We start from the raw sequence: 19,138 nt of genomic DNA, 5'->3' as shown, positions 1-19,138 counted from the left end.
CTCTAACAAAACATCTGAATGCACACAAAATGTGCAAAACTACAAATGATAATGTAAAAAAAAAGAAGTAGTAAGAAACACATAAGAAAACATTTCCCCTGTATTATTTATATAGTTCTTTAAAAAACGCCGCCGCAGTCTTCACAGGAGGGGAAACAAGTCACAACGAAACACGATGCAAAGGTTAACAAGTTTAAAATGCTGATCGATGAGCCGGAAAAGACAATAAGACGAGATCCCGTCACATCCTGCAGATGCTTCTGTGGTTTCATTATCTTGTAAATGCTTGAGCTGAGTTTCCAGCAGAGTGGAGGAGAAAATGAATACACTGGGGAAATGACTGAAAGAAACAAAAGTGAGGAGAGCAAAAAGCGGACAGTCATCTGTAGCCCGTGACAACAGAGCGGAGCAAAACAAGAGAGAAGCGGACTTGAGTGGCCCAATGTAGGTCAGGAGGCACAACGCCAGCATTGCCCCTCCTCTAAATCCTTCTAACCTCCCTTTCTCCTTCCTTCCTTCCCTCGCTCGCCCTTTTATGCAGACCCCTGGAAAGGAAATGCTGACAGAGCCCTCCCTCTCCCCTCTCCTTCGGTTTCCTTCTCTCCTCATCTCCTTCCCTCTCATTTCCCTTATACTCTTTACTCACTGCCACCATTTTTTATAACTCCCCCTTCTGCATTTTTCCCAGCTCCCCCGCCTCCCCTCATGCCTGACGGTCCTAAATCTGCAACATGTGGCCTTAATGGAAACCAGACCCTCACCCATTCTTCAGGCCTCTCCCTCGTAGACATAATTAGCTTTAACTCTATGTTTAGCATTTAAAAAAAGCAATAGATACCTAAAAAGAGGACACAGTTGCTTTTTCACTCTTCACAGGCTGACACTGCAGATTTTATAAAAGTCCTTGATAATTCTCGATAGTGCCCATAAAAAGCAAATAAATCCTAACGCCGGGCACCGGCCGCATATCAGCACGTCTCTGCTGGGATCGTGTTTTGGGCGGTGCAGTCTGCACGAGGCTGCGGCAGGAGGAGGGGAGGCTGGAGCCTAAGTGTCTGTGCACAAAAAGAAAAGAAAAACCTACGTGCTGCGGGTGGATGAGCGAACATGCATGCACAAATCAGTGCAGATACAAACTGTTTTTGAGCTAATGTGTGTCATGTGTGCAGGAAAGGTCAGACATAATGGGCTCAGTGGGAAGCGTCATGGACACACACAGCTGTCTAACATTCCTGTGCTGGTAGGAGGACGAGCTTGGCCTGCTTTGCATGAACACACAAACTTTACTGCAGAGACGCAAACTCAGCACAACAGAGACGGCAAAGTGCAAACGATCTGTTCTAAACAGAGGAAACACTGTTGAAGCATTTTAATCAAAAAATATAGAAGATTGTTCTTATTGATGCAAGCAAACGTGTTTGTGACTGTGCTCCTAATATATGTGCTCTAAAGACTTTGTCTGCATTTACACTACAAATAAATCCCCTAAACGTCCTCAGTCCAGTTAGAATTGATGCAATCACACATTCCTGGTGAAATGTCATTTTAAAGAAAGCGTTTTTTTTTGGGGTACCTTTTCAGACTTTTGGAAGGCACAGAGAGGCAGAGTAGAAAAAACTTGTGGCCGAGCTAAAGCTCCACGGGCGCTGAATTCACTATTTTTTTATCATGTCACACGAGCAATAAAGGTTCTCCCAATAACTAACAGGCCCATCGTCAGCTTTTTCAAAGCTTCTTTTCCTCTAACGCCAAAAGTAAAAACTGGACGGCAGCGATGGCACCAGGTGAACGACGGATACCTGATCTATCTCTTCCATTTGAGCGTCACACCCAGTCCTGCAGCGAGCGCTTGCAGTGCACCAAGGCCCTCGGTGTCTCTTTGTTCTGAAGAGTCCTGAGGATGGCATAGATTAGGACGAGGATGCACAGGATGAGCACCAGGGGAACGACCACCATAATCAGGGTCATGACCTTTGATTCATTGTCAGCCACGGTCACGACCATGTTCACGTCTTTGTCCTCCTCTTCCTCTGTGCTGTCAGGCTTAGCGGTCTCCTCTTGCTCCGAGTTTGTGTCTCTGTCCCGGCCTCTGTCTGGCTCTTTGTGCTCATCTTTGCCTCGGTCTGAAGGCTTGACCGGTTTGTCTTCCTGCCCCGGCTCGGCATCTGCGTCGGGCTTTGGGTCGGGGACCCCCACGCAACCCATGAAGTCCTTCAGGATGGAGCGGGGATAGCCTTTGTCTGCTTCGGATCTGTGATTGTCAAATCTCCAGTAATTGGTGCTTTTGTAGAAATAGGTGTAAGCTGCACGAGAAGAAGAAAGGAGAGATTTTTGGGTCATCTTTACTTGATGCAGCATGCACAGTGCTGATGTTTGGGAGCAAGCCCCCCTCATGTCAATAGAGCCTTTCTGGCTGTAGACAATTATAGAGTTAGATCAGTCTAACAGACAGTGAATATACGTAGTTATCTGTACAGCTACAACAAGCTTTCACAACTAACGAAGAGGCTCCGTCCAAAGATACCAAAATACATCCACAAGCACTTTTTAAATTCACTCATCACATCTTATTAGCCAAATCATCAAAAACAAGAATTTATGGTTTTCCAGGGGTTACATGCCGACCTCGTCTTGTTCAGCAGAAAACCTGCAGAGACGACCCGTGCAGAAATAATCCTGCTAACTGTATTTTTTTAGCTTGGTGATGGAACTGCAGTGCCATGACAAAGTATTTCCCACTCCTGATTTTGCATTATTGTCACACTTAAATGTTTCAGATCATCAAACAAATTCTAACAACAGAAACTTTTTCACAATAAATGGACTAATAAATGAAATCATCATTTAAAAACAGTCTTTTCGATTTACTCGGGTTATTGTTCTCTAATATTATAAACTTGTTTGATGATCGGAAACATACGAGTACGACAAATATGCAAAAATAAGAAAGAAATGGAGAATCGCTGCGCTGTACATTCAAAAAGGAAAGATTTCTTTTCACACCGCCTTGGCCTGACTATATTAGTTAAGTATGCCAAATTATTGGATAAAATAAAACCAAAATGCAATAAATCCTTTAAAATATGTCGCCTTCGTGCACTCACTGACAACATGCTGCATGAATAAGCACACAGATTGTTCTCAGGGTAAACAGGCTGCCTGCACAGCGCCTGGGTGGAGATGTGATTCGACTGTTACTGAGTGCATTTAGAGCTGCTCGACACAAATCTCATTTCCAAAAGGAAGGACGGGCCAACCCACGGACCAGCGCTCTCCTTCCCCTCTCTGCTTTGTTGCTCCGGCCTCACTGGTTCCTCCAACCTTTCCTTCTTTCGCTCCCTCCACCTCCACCCTGTCTGCTCTGTCAGGCTGTTCTCTTGCTTCCAACAGTGAAGGCGAAGCGTTTGATGTTTGCTGTGATTCTCGTAAACTGAAGCTGTTGGATGTTCCCACTGCTGAAATAAAACCCAGGCAAATTCCTCAATTTAAACTCCTGACTTACCCCCATCATCGCTGAGGAAGGCTCCTTTAGGGGAGGGAGGGATCCTGCCCCATCTGCTAATTGGTTTGGGGAAGTCGCGGTCTGTGGTCCGGGTCTCCTCGTTGTATCGCCAGTACCTGCGAGACAATAAGACGTATTAAGATGTCTACACGGCATTAAAACCTCTGCGCTCCGTGTATCCGAATCATACCTGTCTCCAGAGAAGAAGTATGTGTATCCGTTGGGCTCCCACCAGATAGCTGTGTCGATCCCGTGTGGAGGAACGCCTTTTCCATAGTGGTATAAGGGCTGTGGGTACCCTGGCATCACGTCAGCCTCCCTGAACACCCAGAATCTGTCACCTGTAGACACAGATGGAGACGATGCTTTGTCTAAAGAAACAAAAGCACACGGAGTCGAGCTTTTCCTACACAGCTCGTGCTTCTGACACGGCCAACAAAGGGAAAAATATAAGGCAAAGGTAAATCTGAGGAGAAGAAAGGCAGGGAGAGCAGATGAAAAGAAGCTGATGGTCAGCACACATGGTATACATCAGGTTTACTCACTCCAGAAGAAAAGCAGAAAAGACAGGCAAGGTTGAAATGGCATGCATACACACATTTTCCAAGATTTCCATATGTGAGGGTTAACTCCGCTAATAAGCCTAATCTTTGGACTGACTTTCAGCCACTTTCCGCTTCTACTGCCAGGCTGCTGCGCTGTGCTGCAGTACAATATAATGTACTGAAGTGTCAGAGCCTGAGCTGCTCTTATAAGATCACTGTTCACACAGACAAACTGCAGGTCAGTCAGTCAGTAGAAATCTGTGATCAGAAGCCGCAGAAATCCTGAAAACGCACAGCAAAGCACCACAGCTGCTCACATCTGGAGCAGCGCAGTCAGAGAGGCTGATGTAACCCCCTCCACCTCTTTCATGAGGCCGTTCGGGGCTCAGCTGGAGCGGAGCGGGGCCAATAACAGCTGCCACGCTGCACAGGCCTGTTCAAAACACCCAATGAACTCATAAACACACATTAATAAATGCAAACTCAGTGCTCTCGTTCAGTTTGCAGCAATCGTGTCGTAATGTTTTATTCTTTTGAGGGGAGGCATTTCTTTTTCTGTGGTGTTTTAAACATTTTTTACTCAAATCCATGTGATTCAGAACCTTGTAAATTAAGTTGTGCAGAAGAAGAATGCAGAGTTTGCACTGAACAGTTCGTGTTACGCTGCTCCTCAGAGAAAGAGAACCATCGAGCCCCAAGCAGGGAGCTAAACTAGAATAATGTTGAGCCGAGGCTTCCAGGAAGGTTTTGACGTAACACACTCGCACAGTCTGCTCAGCATGTGGGCGACACGTTGGGGAAGTGACTGGTTTTATTGGGAATAAGCAGATGTGACGTACCTTTAAAAAAGACAAATTTGCCGTCGTGACGTTCGTACGCTGCGTCAATGTCGGTGGGGAGACCGTTCCAGAATACAGATATCGGCATGGGGTAATTATCGAGGACGCGGTTCCTCCGAACCCGCCAGAACCAACGACCCTGCAAAAGCAAAACAGTGATGCATGTCTTAGTTACTTCCCCTTGCATGACTTGAATGTTGCAGCTGTGAGCAAAGCCGTTTGTTTACCTTGAAGACAAACATCTCCCCCCTCAGCATGGTCACTGTATCAAAGTCTCCATCGCAGATGTCAGGGGGCTGGTTGTCTGGCAGCTTGGGAGGCCGAGGAGGCGCAGGAGTCCTTGGAGGAGGAGGGATGTCTTTCCGTGGAGTGACGGGTTCTGGCACAGGCGGGGATTGGGTGGTGGTGGAGGTAGGGAGGATGGGAGGCGAGGTGGGACCGGGGCTTGGTTCGGGTTGAGCCGGAGGATCCGGGTCAGCGCCAGTCGGGACGCGTGGGGCATCGGCTGGAGAATAAGTGGTGGGCTCGTCTCCTGGGGGGGAAGGGGAGGTGGGGGAGTCGATGCTGGGTTCATCGTCAGGGGCAAGCGGAGAAGTAGGCGAAGCATCTGTGATGAGGGGAGGACCTTGGGAAAAAAAGGAGGGAACAGGAAAGGCTCCAGTCTGTCTGTGTGGCATTAGACATTAATACTTTTATTCGCTTCCTTTCGACTAAATATCCTGCAGCAGAGCGAATGCAGTTTTCCATTTATGACTGACTGTCGCTCTGCTGCTGCTCGTTGGAAAAATCTGCTGGTTGCTAAGAGAGGAAAACATACAGATAAAGTCAGTTATGCAATAGGTATCAGCTGATGGGCTGATGTGTTGGTTACACTGGACCAAAGGTTTTGCTCGGAACACATCAAGGCCAGTATGTGAAGAAATCCACCATCTGCAGCAGTTTACAACAAAACAACAACAGTGCTGCCAAATGAGAACTGAGGCCATCGCAGCAGACCACAGCACAAAGATAATGTCATTAGTTTTCTTCTTTTAAATTCAGCTGTACTTCAGTGGAATAAAAATGTCACATTTACGAAAGACCCTAGTTGGCCGTTATCCTCACAGGAAAATGGGACTCGTACTAGCGGGCGTGTCTGCGTCTCTGTACAAAGAAAGGAAAAAGCTCCAGGACGAGGCCGACTGCCCGCCGATGTTACAACGTTTCTGGCTCCAAAGGAAAATACATCCCAAACCCAAAGATGTCAGCGAGTCTTCTCAGCAAAATCTCAGGCAGCATTCATTCGTAGCCAATCAGGAGGAAGCTGTGAGCAAACGCCGTAATGAGCAGCATTTGGATTTATTCAGGTCATGTGTCTGACCACATGGTAAACATAACATTCGTTCTTGCTTTAAGCTCAGTTTTGTATCAACCATCTCCAGGTCAGAGCACTAAAAGCTCTGAGCTGTTACTCTGAGGCGAAGGACATTTATATAAAACAGCTGATGTCAGAGAATCAAACGTCACGGGACGTAAAATCAAAACAAGCGAAAAACCTGCGGAAAATCCTCGTTTTTATCTAAAGCAAAAGAAATGCAAAGTTCATAAATCATCAAGTGTGAACAATTCATGTGTGTGGTTTTAATGCACCATCATACACCAACAAATGGCGTCTGTTAATTAACAATGCCATCTATTCAGGAGGAAGAAGATGGGCTCATCATAATGGAATGCATGACATTCTGCCTCACTGCAGCGCCTGCATCTGCTGCTTCCTGTATCCTCTGTAAGGATCCAGATGTGACGCGAGTGCGAAGTAGCATCGAAGCACAACAGACATGTCGCTCTCTAACAGCACAGTGATCAAAGCTCAGCATGAAAACAGAAGATGGATGAAACCCATCTGAGGATGGTGAGCCCGACAACACAGACAATAAAGACTCTCAATAGATGGAAAGGCTTTCACCACAGGGGTAGGGCCGATTTTAAATGTTAATCATTAAAGACAAAATAAAGTTTGGGGCATTTGCTTTTAGATTCAATAGAGTGATTTTCAATAAATACTGCTAATATGCATTTAAATAGCCCCAAACACTGGACTGGACCGCTGTGCAAGGATTCACCATGAGGATAATGAGCATAATTTCTAGTAATATCCATAATTTCCAGAACATTGTGGGGTTATCACATCTCTTCTGCATGCACAGATTTAGAAGCTCTGCAGCCCAAAGAAGAGGGACATATTTCTGGAACATCTCATGTTGGTAGAAATAACTATTTGTATCACCAAAGACATTCATAAAGCGCGTTGTTCTCACCATATATGTACTGTATGCCTCTGATGTCATCCTCATGGAGCGTGAAGTTCTGTGTGTGGACCCACTGGTAGAAAGGAGCCATTGTGGCTCTGGGGTTATCCGAATGCTCCAGACCCAGAGCATGACCGAGCTCATGAACCGCAACCAGGAACAGATCTATACCTGCGAGGCAAGAGAGCCAGGCGTAGCTGTGGGTTATCTGCTTTAAGTGTGCACAACAAGGAAAATGCACATTGCTTTATGGTTGGTGTGCACGCAAATGAACAAAAGGCACTGAGAGATCTCGTTATCACTGTGGAGTCAAAGCGAGTCAGGTCACCGAGTACGACTGCATCCTTCCAGGTTGCCTCCCAGCTGATATCGACCAAAACGGCCACTGTTCAGAGATAAAGTTGAATTTCTCACATAAGCAGAGAAAAACAAACCCACTGACCTTTTGGGTTTTCGTTGTCCAGTGTCCAAGGCTCATCTGAATCAAAGTGCGTGTCCCCACCGATTCCCGGTCCGGGATAGTAGGCGTGGGCCAGAGACCCACCCTCGCCATCAAACAGTGACATATCACCATGGAAACCGGAGGCAAAAAGCAGCAGGATATCGGCGAGCTTTGTCTGGCTGCCGTTGACGCCGTTTCCAGGTGGTAGCTCCTCAAAGGTGAGCGGCGTGACTCGTCTCCAAACGCCGAAGGCTTTGCGGATCGCATCGTACGTCCGTTCCTCTCCCAGGGACCGAGGCATGTTTTGGTCCATTATACTGAAGTCAGAAGTAAAATCTTATCAGAGCTGCCCCGTGGAGCACTTTTATTTATTGCAGTCTGATCGTTTAATTTTGTGCTGGAAACCTGTAGGTGATGTGATCTTTGTCCCATCGCTGCCCAGTCAGAACGTAACGCTTCTTCCGAGATCTGTCAACCAGATCCTCTGGCTTTCTGTCAGGGAGGCCACAACGAGGCCGCCGCATGGCCCTGCACACACACCCCCCAAATTTTTAAGCTTTGACAAGACAAAGGATTTCTTGGTTCCACATAAAGCTGTATGAGATTAGCTTTCTCATTTTCACCAGACAAACCTAGAAACATATATATCGATGCAGCTCTTGGGAACTTTTAGAAACATTCCCCAGCTGGCTGCTGTAACCTGGACTATTCAGCAAAGTGGAAAAGTGTGGGCGGTGTTGTGGTGGTTTGCACCACTGACTCACAGTGAGAATTCAAATCCAGTCAGGGGCCCTTCTGTGTGGAGTTTGCATGTTCCTTTTGCATGATAGCGGGTATAAGGGGTTAGGTTTATTGGCAATCCTAAATTACACCCTCCCCTCGGCCCTACGATAGCCGGGACTGGCTCCAACCCCCTGCCCCTGTAAACTGGATAAGTGGAAGAAGATGGACGTATCCCTCAGTTTCCAGGCTTTATGCACAGCTAATCTAAGATGCAGGTCTTTGTAGTTTCACTACAAAACTACCACACAAACTGACGACAGTCTTCACACTTGACAAGAAAACCACAAAATAAACAGCGTTTCCAGCCAAGAATTTGCTGTAAAATTATTTTGAAAATCTTTGAAGAAAAAGCCAATGCTCGGAAATGATTTGGGATATATCTGGGATTTGTGCCTGGAACTATCATTCCATCGATCCCCCACCACACACAGAAGTTGAATTTATAATATGCAAATGAATGGGAAAAAAAGTCTATACAATATCCTTGAGCTCTCTTTGTGGTCACTGCTCTCAGCATGACAGATAAAGAGCTTACGCGAGCGTAGCAGAGTCCACCTTCCCGGTCACCTCCAGTCCATACAAGCGCTGCATGTCGCTGATAGCTTTGGACATAATCTGAGCCGACTGCATGGTGGACATCTGCCTGCTGGCTTGAGACAGGTAGCCGAATTTACGGAGCCATGCCTGCGTGGAAGAAAAATAGAAGAAGTCGTCAGACTTGCTTAAGATAGCAGGTCTCTGCGCTTGTGCATCAGGAATGCATGGTGTATACATGAGTATGACAGCCCCAGCTGTTGGAAGAGCAGCGCTCTTATGCATCTGAGGAGTCGGGAGAAAAGAGAAAGTAGAAACATAAACCAGATGGCTTGCATTAATACCAGGACATTCCTGCTCCTTCATTCCTGCGTTGACAGCCAAGACGGGGAGAGAGGACAGAAACGGGAAAACTGACATTAAATAAATTGCATGTCAGTCCTGTGGGTACACCAGCTAAACATAACTCTGCATGAGTGCCCGAGGTCTCTGCTGAAAGAAGCGTCACATGTTGTGAATTATTCTTCTTCGTTTCATGTTTGATGGCAATGAAACTGAGCCACGAAGTCACAGAACAGGCAAAACAGATGGGTGGGGGGAGGGTCCTGATGTTAGGTAACATGTGCCTTTTAAGAAGCCTCAGCAGGAGAACATGAAAAAAAACAATCGAATGTGTTGAGGAAAACGTTGTTATGAAGCCGGGCGGGCCAAACCACTCCAGAGAGAAACACTTTCCTACAGCAGTTTGGTTTAATTGACAAAATAAAGTTTGAATAATGTCCCTATTAAACATTTAAGAGCAGTGCTTAAAAAACACATTTAATTAGCCTTAGTGTTTTTAACACTTGATGTGTTTGGTGGATAAACCTTTCCATGCACTTCACTTCCTGTTTACAGTTAATGTTATATGATTATACACTCACTCATGAATAATCACAGGTAACACGGTTCATCAGTTTTCCATACAACACGTCAAAGTCATTTCCAGGTGAGTTTAAAACTTTTACAATGACTGATTTTCACCCTGCTTCTATATTTTTCTGAACTAACATGCAGCCTAAAGATGCCACTTCAGACACATTATTACCACTCAAAGGTAAAAGTCGGATCTCATTATTTCCTTGTTAACAGTCAGATGTCGGTCACACCCGCAGAGTTGTTATCTGGAAAGAGGACAAAGGTCAAACGACCTCCCTCCGGTGGAACAGACCGCCTGATGTTTTGAACTTGTAATTATGCGGTTAGACTGTTGAAAGCAGGATGATTCGTTTTAATGTGCAGAAACAATGATTTAAATAACAACATGGCAGTCTCTCCCGTACGGAGCCTTCAGCGTACCTCGGCGCTGAAGTGTTCTTCCTCTGGGTCATCCGGCACCGCGCTGCACAAGACCAGGGAGAGTAAAGACGCGGACGTGATGATGATCTGAGCCCAGGTTTGTTGGGATGTCATCCTTCCCTCGGGCGCAAAGACTTGAGTGGTAAATATCAAACCAAGCAGCTTCCTCCGACAAGCAGATGCGCACAGGAAAAAAGCTGCAGGGTTTATTCTCTTCCCTATCGGGCCATTATTGTTAAGCTGAGAAACTTGAGGCAAATTTAAAACCCAAAGAAAATCAAAGTGTTTCTACTCCATTCTCAGTGGATCTGGGACAGCTTCCCTCACGGAGCATCCAAGTGTTTGTGTCCTCATACAGAGCTGATGCAGCAGAAGTCCTTGCCCCTTTCTGACGGTCACAATGGCTGATCGGCAGCTGAGGATTCAGAGAGAAATCCAGCTGAAAGTCTCACAACTTCAACGTCCGACCCCGAAATGAGCGCATGAAAAGTAAAGTACTTGTTGCGCTGTTTCTGGGGTTACTGCAAAAACCGCAGTAACCCCCCCAAAAAAACAACCCGAGGGAGAAACTGTTACTTCACCACTTTTCCCCGTAGCAGAAATCGACTTCTTTGCGTTTTAACCGCGCAGCATGCCTGAGCCCATCACCGGACAAAAGAATCCGCGATAAAATATCTGATTTCCTGTTAAGACCTCCCCCTCTCATGGTCTCAATAAACTTGACCCCAACAAAAGGCCACATAAGGTAATGGTCAGACTGCCATCTGCTGCTGTTAATGGGACACTGCAGCAGGTCCACGTGACCACAGCCATTTATTAAACTGTATATAAAACTCTTCATCGTGTTAGAACAGAATAATGCTTTAATTGTCCCACAAGGTGAAATTTGGCTGCAACAGCAGCACAAAAGTAAAAAGTGTTATTTAAAGTCCTCAAAATAAAACGATTAAAATCCGCTTTTTCTTTAACAAAAACAATTTCCACAGACACTAAAGAGTGACGCGCAGTGACGTCACAGATATTTAAAGCTACTGCATTTAACAGGACAGTTTAATTTCATCTCTCCACAAACTTTGCTGCCTTCATTAATCAAGTTAGGGAGAAAATATTAGATATCGTGAAATATCTAATATTGCATTACTAATATTAAGCTTTCCTAACAACACTCACCCCTCCAGTTTACAAACTTGCCATAAGCTTAGTTCCTTTTGTTAATGATGAGCCCACAGGTGTCTGGATCTTAGGTTTTGCAAATATAACATACATTATTAATCTGTTTTAATCTCTTTTGGGCTCACGAGGGATCATCTTAGATCTAAAATGAAACTTGATTTTTGCTTTATTTAAGAGTAAAAGGTCACCAGTTCCTCGCAACTTCTGTAGCCCCGTTTTTGCTCAGTTGACATCCACAGTCTGCTGTGATAAATAACACTCGTTATGGTCGTCATAAAAATAAAACAAAGGGGAAAAAAATACCAAGACAGAATAAAAAGGATATATGCACATTTTAATGTTTTATTTGTGCTGCCAAGAGCAGCAGCATTGTCATCAGTGCTCCTCTATTTTCACTAGCCTCTTTCTGCAAGCCTTGGCCACAGTGATGAGGATGATGAGGAAGAAGCCAAGAGTCCACACAGCTGCTACGGGCAGCACCACCGCCAACAGTACGCCTGAAACAAATGTGAAATTTAAAGAGAATAAAGGAACACGTTTCTCACTAGCAGAAACCTGCTGATGGTACAGGAGCAGCAGGCAGAGAGTAAAGATTAATACAGAAACAGGAGCTTACTGGACTGAGATCTGTCTGGTACTTCAATCCTGATGGGTCCATAGGTGAGGAGACCCTGATCGGGGTCTGCTCTCACTGCTTCTCTCTTACTGATCGAGTTACAATTCTGAAAAAGAATGACGCTTTACTGAGGAAAGTCAAAGATGATGAGACGGTAAAAATGATGCACTTCATCTTGTCCACACACTCCTAAATCACTCTCAATGATAATAGCAGCTCACAGGAATGCAGGACTCGTGGTCGTCCAGTTCACACAGCTGCACGGTGCAGTGCAGGTAGAGGTCATGGGGATCTGCTGTGAAGCGAAACATGTCGAAGCTGTAGCGGACGGTGGAGTTCTGCCCATTACGTCCAGACTGTCCCTCGGTTATATTAAGGAAGGAAACCGTTTGGTCCTTCACACACCTGTGATGAGAGAAGCCACTGGATGTGAGGAGTTCATAGTTCATGTGCCAAAAACAACAAAAAGAGAAGTTCTGACCCATTCTGCAGCAGAAAGTGAACAGATCCCTCTGTAGAGTTCGGCTGGGGATACTGTGTGGCCCAACACTCGTTTACTCGGAGCAGAAATGAATCTGCAGGCTCCATCATTGTAACCTCGACATACACCTGTGCAAAATATAAAACAATTCACTTTTAATTAATATTTGGTTCTTCAGATGGCACTTAAACCAAGATGATTTTCTAAGAATAAATGTCAAAATTCCCAATCTTCTAATTTGATTCTTTGATGGCAGAGAAAGGATTGACCTGCTAATCCCAGTGAGGTCATCTCTAATGGGAGTGCGTGCTCACAAAGTCAAAGCCACCATCAGTGTGTAGAACATTAGCTGGGACTAATTTCACTCCGAGCATAAACTCGGGTAAAAGTTTCGTCCCTTTAAACCTCATTTTCAGCATTTAGCCTGCACCACACAGAGCCTGAACGGTCAAACATGTGGTTCTCGAACTCTGTGCTGGGAACCAGTTGTGGACAACAGAGCCACAGCAGGTGAGGTGTGGATGACCATAAATATGGTTTTTGTCCAAAAGCCTTGAGCAACCTCTCATTTCTTGATATTTTGTTAGGAAAATAGGACAGATTTATTGAAAAGTGCAAACATAAATGGAAACATTTGAGGCAAAGAGAGAGTTTCTACATCGTCATTGTTCAACCAACCTTCTTCAAGGACATTCAGAGCGCTTCTTTGGATGTTGGCTGCCTTTTGTTCCATTGCTTCAGTAATGTTTAGATCTGGAGGCCAATCACCAACTAACCATGTATACTTTCACTGTCTTTGCAGCGTCTTTGGATTCGTGTTCATGTTGAAAAATGGCGCTGCTGCCAATCACAAGCTTTTCAAATGATATTGCAAATCTGATGGTACTTTTCATATCGCTAACAACTTTGACAAGATCATCAACACTACTGAAACCCAAACCATGAGCCTCCGTGCTTTACAGATGACTTTAGACATCCTGGTGTGCTGCTCGCCTGACCTCGTCCGTAGATACTGATGATATTTGGATACATCACTCCACGACGCCTGTTGCTACTGTTCTCATGCACTTTGGCACACCTCAGCTTTTCCCTCCCTTGTAAATGCCTTCATGATAGCCGCTCTACCACTGAGACCATTTTTAAAGAGGCTTCAGTAAACAGTTCATGAATCACTCAGCTGAAGAGCCAGATGCTTCTCTCAGGTATTCACTGGATATTTTTCCCCCCCATTTGTTAAGGACATGACTTTCATGTATTGTTCATCTGCTGCAGATATTTTTCTTTTAGCCCGGCCACCTCGCTGTGTCTCCCACTTCAGTACACACCACGCCAAGACGTGCAAACGTTCCAGTAAACAGCCCTTTGGGAATCGCCTTGTTCGTGCAAAGATTTTATGACTGTCAAACGTAATTTTTCATAGAGCCGCCCCCCCGTCAGCAGCCTTAAACTCACAGAGGAGCTCAACACCTTCTTTGCTCAGTTTGAGGCGACCCCTGCACACCACCTCCCCCCTTTACCAGGGCGTTGGTGTTGTGGGTCCAGGTGAGATGGAAGGAGACGTGGGTGCCCAGAAACCTGAAGGTGGAGACAGATTCCACCACTTATAATGGGACCTGTCTGTGCCTCCTGAAGTCCATTATGAGTTTTTTGTTTTAAGGACGTTCAGCTTCAGGTTATTTTCTAAACAACAGTGGGACAGGTTCTCTACCTCCGCCCTGTACGCCCTCTCATCTGCATCAGAGGTGAGCCCAACCACGGATACATTTCCATGTTTGCCATTTATTCCTGTTTTCTACTATCTATATTGTATTCTGGCACCGTTGGTGTGGAGCACCCACAATTCTGTTGTACATGTACAATGACAGTAAAGGGCTATTCAGCATATATCAGCATTGTAACCTGTGCATAATCACATTGCTGTTGGGCAGGTTCTGTCCAAGATAACAGATCAGCATTTACAAAACCACCACCCAACAGTCTTGGAAAATGGCACCACCATTCCAGCTGGCATCATGAGTCAGACCCTGGTCAGGAGGGCAACAGTGCTCAGCATCTGTAGTTCTCTGTATCAAACAGACTGATTTTAGCACTAAAGCCTTCTACTTGTTGCCATCAGATATGAACAAAATCCTATTAATCGATTACTAGGGATGAGTATCGTTTAGGTTTTATCCGATACCGGTGCCAAACCGGTACTTTTGAAACGGTGCCGGTGCTTAAACGGTGCTCAAACCAGTGCTTAAAGAATGGAGAACACAAACTTTGTCCAAAAACCTCTCATGTTTAGCTGTTTTTTTTGTAAAAGATAACAATGTTAGCCTTTTCTGCAGCTATAGGGCATATATGGTCTCACTCTTGGCTGGAAGCAGTGCTTAAACAATGGAAAAACACAAACTTTGTCCAAAAACCTCTCATGTTTAACTGTTTTCCACTTTTTCTTTGGTCATTTTAGCCTTTTGGCCAGGGTGAAGGGAGTATCTGCCATCAAACAAGAAGACAGCCGCATGTAACTACGACGGTGTTTGCTAGTTCACCTTACATGCATTAATGTAATAATGTGGTTAGCCTACTCAACGTTAATTACACACGAACAACATGAAGCTACTCACGCAGAGAAGAACGGCTGCTGCTGCCATCATCATCCTCATCATTTCTGCTACACTGACAGGGCTAGGGGCCAGGACTCTACTCTTCGGGTTTTTGGGGGATGTTGCTAACTCCAGGTCTGATAACAGGCACCACACCCGCAGTAGATGTGCACGGTGTGAGGTCTCACAGCAAGCTATCAAACACGGCGCATTTCTCGGCTTAAAAAAAAAAAACGCTATGCGTCGCCAGGTGTTTCATCGGATTTGAGGTGTTACCTCCTTTGACAGTATCACAGTATCAGCTTAAAGCACTTGTTGCAGGCTGCTGAGTTTGCATCTTTTGCTGTGAAGTACAGCCAGACTTTTTACCGCTTCGCCTTGGGCATTTTTAATCTGTAGCTCTGCTCTAAAAGAACGTACGTACCTGGCCCCGCCTACTATCCTCGGAAACGTAAAATGATTGGCTAGAATTGGCTCAGGAAAAAAAAGGCACCGAAATAAAGCACCGAAATGTGCGCTGCTTTTCGGTCTGGTTACTACCGTTTATGTCAGATGGCACCGGACACCGGTACCCATCCCTATCGATTACAGGCCCCAGGTGAAGTTGAAACCTGCTTCAAAGAACCAAAAATCCAGCCTTGTGTCAAAGCATCCGTCTCATCTGTGACTGGTTAAAATTTTAACCCACCTTGTCTCGGAGTTCAATGGTTGGAGAGCTCGTGTAAGGTTTAGTGTAAGTGTGGTCTGTGTACAGCATCATCCGTATCTTGGCTTCAAGTTCCTCTACTCGCATCACTGTCTCGCTGGACAGAAACAGAAGAAAGCCAAGAAAGACGGGTCGTTTGGTGGCTCTGAATACTCAATGGATAGAAAGTCATTCACTCATTGCAAAGATTTCAGCAGGCGGGTTTCAGAGGTCCATCAATTGAACAGAACAGACTTATTACAATGCTCACAAAGGCAGCTTAAATAAAATGTGAAGTACCATGAATGGAAAATATTGGTATATTTTTTCCCCTCACCTGGAGATTGGTGAAACTGAAAAAGGCAGACTGACTCTTCTGATGAATGGATACACGCACGTGAAATCCATCCTGATAACTGGATCTCTAACAATGTTTCCAGTAACCCGAGGGTCTGACCTCACACTCAGGGAAAACCAGATGTGAGTTAAATTTTTCTGTAAGAGGACAATAGAAGAAAGAAAACATTGAGATGCTCATTTTCTTCTACGCTGACATAGACATTAAATGGATTGTGCTCGAGCTGCACCTCAAACGGCAGACCTCCACAGGTCACGTATTTGTGTTTGGAAACCCTGAACACATAGTACGGGACGCCGTCGATATGCTCTCTCTTAGCGCCACAAGATTTGTTTGGCAAGTGAAGGGACTCCAGTGGCACGCCGTGATACTCGAAGAAAGCTTCTGCTGCTCTGATTGCTACGTGGTCTTTACCACACATAACCTTGAGGTGTGCATCTGTAAGAAGCAAACGTCAGTGAGTCTCTAAAATAAACACACACACGTGGTATTAAAGGAAATTGCTCACAGTTGTTGAATGACATCTATCTGAGAAGCCTGTCGCACACACAAAAGTTAGCCATGGAGTCCCACAAGGTTCTGTGCTAGGACCAATACTTTTCACATTATACAACCTTCCATTAGACAATATTATTAGAAAACACTGCATACACAAGATGACATATCAGATCAGCTGTCTAAAAGGCCCGGATGAACTGCAATTTTTATTCCATCGTTTTCATTTTACTTCTCATCATTTTTAAAGCTCTAGTTTTTATTGCAGTTAGTTTAAATGTCTTCTTACACCAAGCTTTAGTTAACTGTAATAACCAGGGTTATATCCCACCTCTTGAAGCACGTGAGATGACAGTCAGCCCTGTCATTGTTTGCTAGTTACAAATATGACTATACCTCAAGTTTCTAGCAGAAAATTAGGAAAAAGTTCTTCCACATCAAACCATAATTAGACTGAAGATTTCTTAGGGGTCAGTACGCAGTACCCTAAAACACTAAGTAAAAATGAGCACACCTTCAGAAGATTAGATTACTCAATTAACATCAGGCTTTGCTGAATGAGACGGCAAGAAACTTCGCAGATACTGAATTTGCTAAATAAGAAAACAAGCCTCTGATCAGGAAAAGCACCGTTAAAAATGCTGTCAGGAAAAGAAGCATCTACACCAGTCAGGAGAAAGCTGTGAGTGGGTTGTTGCATATCAGCATTTTAAAGTAGAAGAACCAGGGAGGGGGGATCCAAGTTTGTGGCAGTAACAGATGGAGAAGCAGAAAACAGAAGAACCGTGGTGGTGGAAATGTTTAAATCTGGGCTCGTTTTGGCTACTCATAAGTTGTTCGTTCTTCAGAGACACACTCTACCCTCTGGTTAGCTCGTTTGTGGACAAGGATTCATACTACAGCAGTAGGATAATGAGCCCAAACACACCTGTGTGTGAAATTGGACTGTCATGGGCTGCCCTCCCCCCAAAAATAAAAAACACTAGACATTTATGTTGGAAGGAGACATGGAAGCCCCACATCACAAGGAAGTGGGTGTAAGATGACTTGCAGAACAGTGTCAGTGCAGTTAAATGCATGCTGTCACAAACCAAATGCATGACTGGAAAACTCATTTTTCACAATGACAAGCTTTTAAATAATATTCTAAGAGATATTAGCACCGGCATCAGTCTGAGAAGTCTTTATGCTGATCTTAGACAAATATACATTTTTGTACTTGTAATGATTTAATCACCAATTCAAATGCCCTAAACAGAATCAGCCCAACTCAGCATAATCCTGGGGTGCATTCAGTTTCTCTTTGACAAAACTGATAATGACATGCATTAAAATAAAAGTAAGAAAAGACACGAGAGCCTACTTCGGTCACACTTGTCGGCATAAAAGCCGACAGCACATTTGCAGCTCCTCTGGTCTTTAGACAGGACGCATCTTGTGGTGTCAGTGCAATGCTCCACACGGCAGATTCCTTAGAAAGGACACAGTAAACGAACTTGATAAATCTCCACGCTGAAACACATCTCACAGTTGTTTTTTAATCTTCTTACCCTCAACCCTGTCCAACGCGAACCCGAGGAAAAGCAGCAGAGCCACGGGAAGCTATTTTAAAGGAAGGATATTTCCGCTTTTACTCTTTTTTTATCCATCTTTCTTTTTTTTACACTAGAAGACAATAAAGATTTGAATGTTTTGCCCGGGCCTACCTTCAAGCCCGTTAAGCTCATTGCAGTAACGATATGTGGGTATATGCAGGATACGCTGGAGTTATTGTAATATTTGCAGTCAAACGAGACGTTCTTCTCCGCTCTGTCGTTACTTCACCTGCCGGTCTCCAATCAGGCACACCTGCTGTGTTTTCCCGTGGAGGGTTTTGGAGCTTTAACCCCGCTGTTTGAACCCGGAGAATTAATTCGGCTAAATATGTCATGTTTAAAATATCAAATAAAATAAAAGTTTGGTGCCATTTCTGAGCACTCGAGCAGCCACACCACGTCGATCTGCTGCGTTTTATTGATTAACATAAATAATATTCTGATAATTAATTATATTTACTTTTTATAGTTCACGGTTTCCTTTAAAAGAACGGGAAAGAAAATAAAAAGAGGTAAAACAACACAAACATCTTTAAAATCCTTCCGTGGATGTGCTGATAAATTGTTTTATATATCAAGAGGTTTCCAGCAGAGGTCGCTATTGCCACCTCAAAATACTTCCGTGCTTTGTCATCTCCATCACCGTTTACAGTATGAATAAAAGCGCCGCAGCACTCACGTGACTTAAAGCTCGGCTCTCCACTAAACTACAAACTTTGAGCCAGATGCATCTGGACACTGGAAAATCACTAAAACCACTTTGATTCCATATTTGGGCCACTGTGGGTACAGGAGGTTTTAGTGTCAGCAGGTCAAAACAGTGTGGGCCTCCTGAACGATGGGCCCGTGGTTGGAAATATCTGTGTCTCCAGGGAA

General features: G+C 44.7%; 2 protein-coding genes across 2 annotated transcripts; both read right to left on the bottom strand.

Annotated features, from left to right (window-relative positions):
- Nucleotides 1–1,572: 1,572 nt before the first annotated feature.
- On the bottom strand, nt 1,573–10,953 carry LOC116326338 (matrix metalloproteinase-15-like). Its single transcript, XM_031747553.2, has 10 exons — nt 10,272–10,953; nt 8,935–9,083; nt 8,022–8,144; nt 7,617–7,933; nt 7,184–7,345; nt 5,114–5,511; nt 4,887–5,025; nt 3,693–3,843; nt 3,503–3,618; nt 1,573–2,303 (listed from the first exon to the last, which is right to left on the bottom strand). Exons 1-10 carry the CDS (start codon nt 10,383–10,385, stop codon nt 1,825–1,827), a joined length of 2,148 nt encoding a protein of 715 aa, XP_031603413.2. The 5' UTR covers nt 10,386–10,953; the 3' UTR covers nt 1,573–1,824.
- Nucleotides 10,954–11,759: 806 nt separating this feature from the next.
- Nucleotides 11,760–18,665, bottom strand: zpd (zona pellucida glycoprotein d). Its single transcript, XM_031747562.2, has 10 exons — nt 18,374–18,665; nt 18,218–18,269; nt 18,031–18,138; nt 16,402–16,610; nt 16,152–16,309; nt 15,818–15,932; nt 12,542–12,669; nt 12,282–12,465; nt 12,061–12,166; nt 11,760–11,941 (listed from the first exon to the last, which is right to left on the bottom strand). Exons 1-10 carry the CDS (start codon nt 18,392–18,394, stop codon nt 11,820–11,822), a joined length of 1,203 nt encoding a protein of 400 aa, XP_031603422.2. The 5' UTR covers nt 18,395–18,665; the 3' UTR covers nt 11,760–11,819.
- Between the last annotated feature and the right edge of the window lie 473 nt (nt 18,666–19,138).

Source organism: Oreochromis aureus, linkage group 7 (genome assembly GCF_013358895.1).
Source record: "Oreochromis aureus strain Israel breed Guangdong linkage group 7, ZZ_aureus, whole genome shotgun sequence".
In the NCBI taxonomy this organism is placed as follows: domain Eukaryota; kingdom Metazoa; phylum Chordata; class Actinopteri; order Cichliformes; family Cichlidae; genus Oreochromis; species Oreochromis aureus.
The sequence above is the reverse complement of the archived record's forward strand: the minus strand, read 5'-3'. Positions and strand labels throughout refer to the sequence as shown.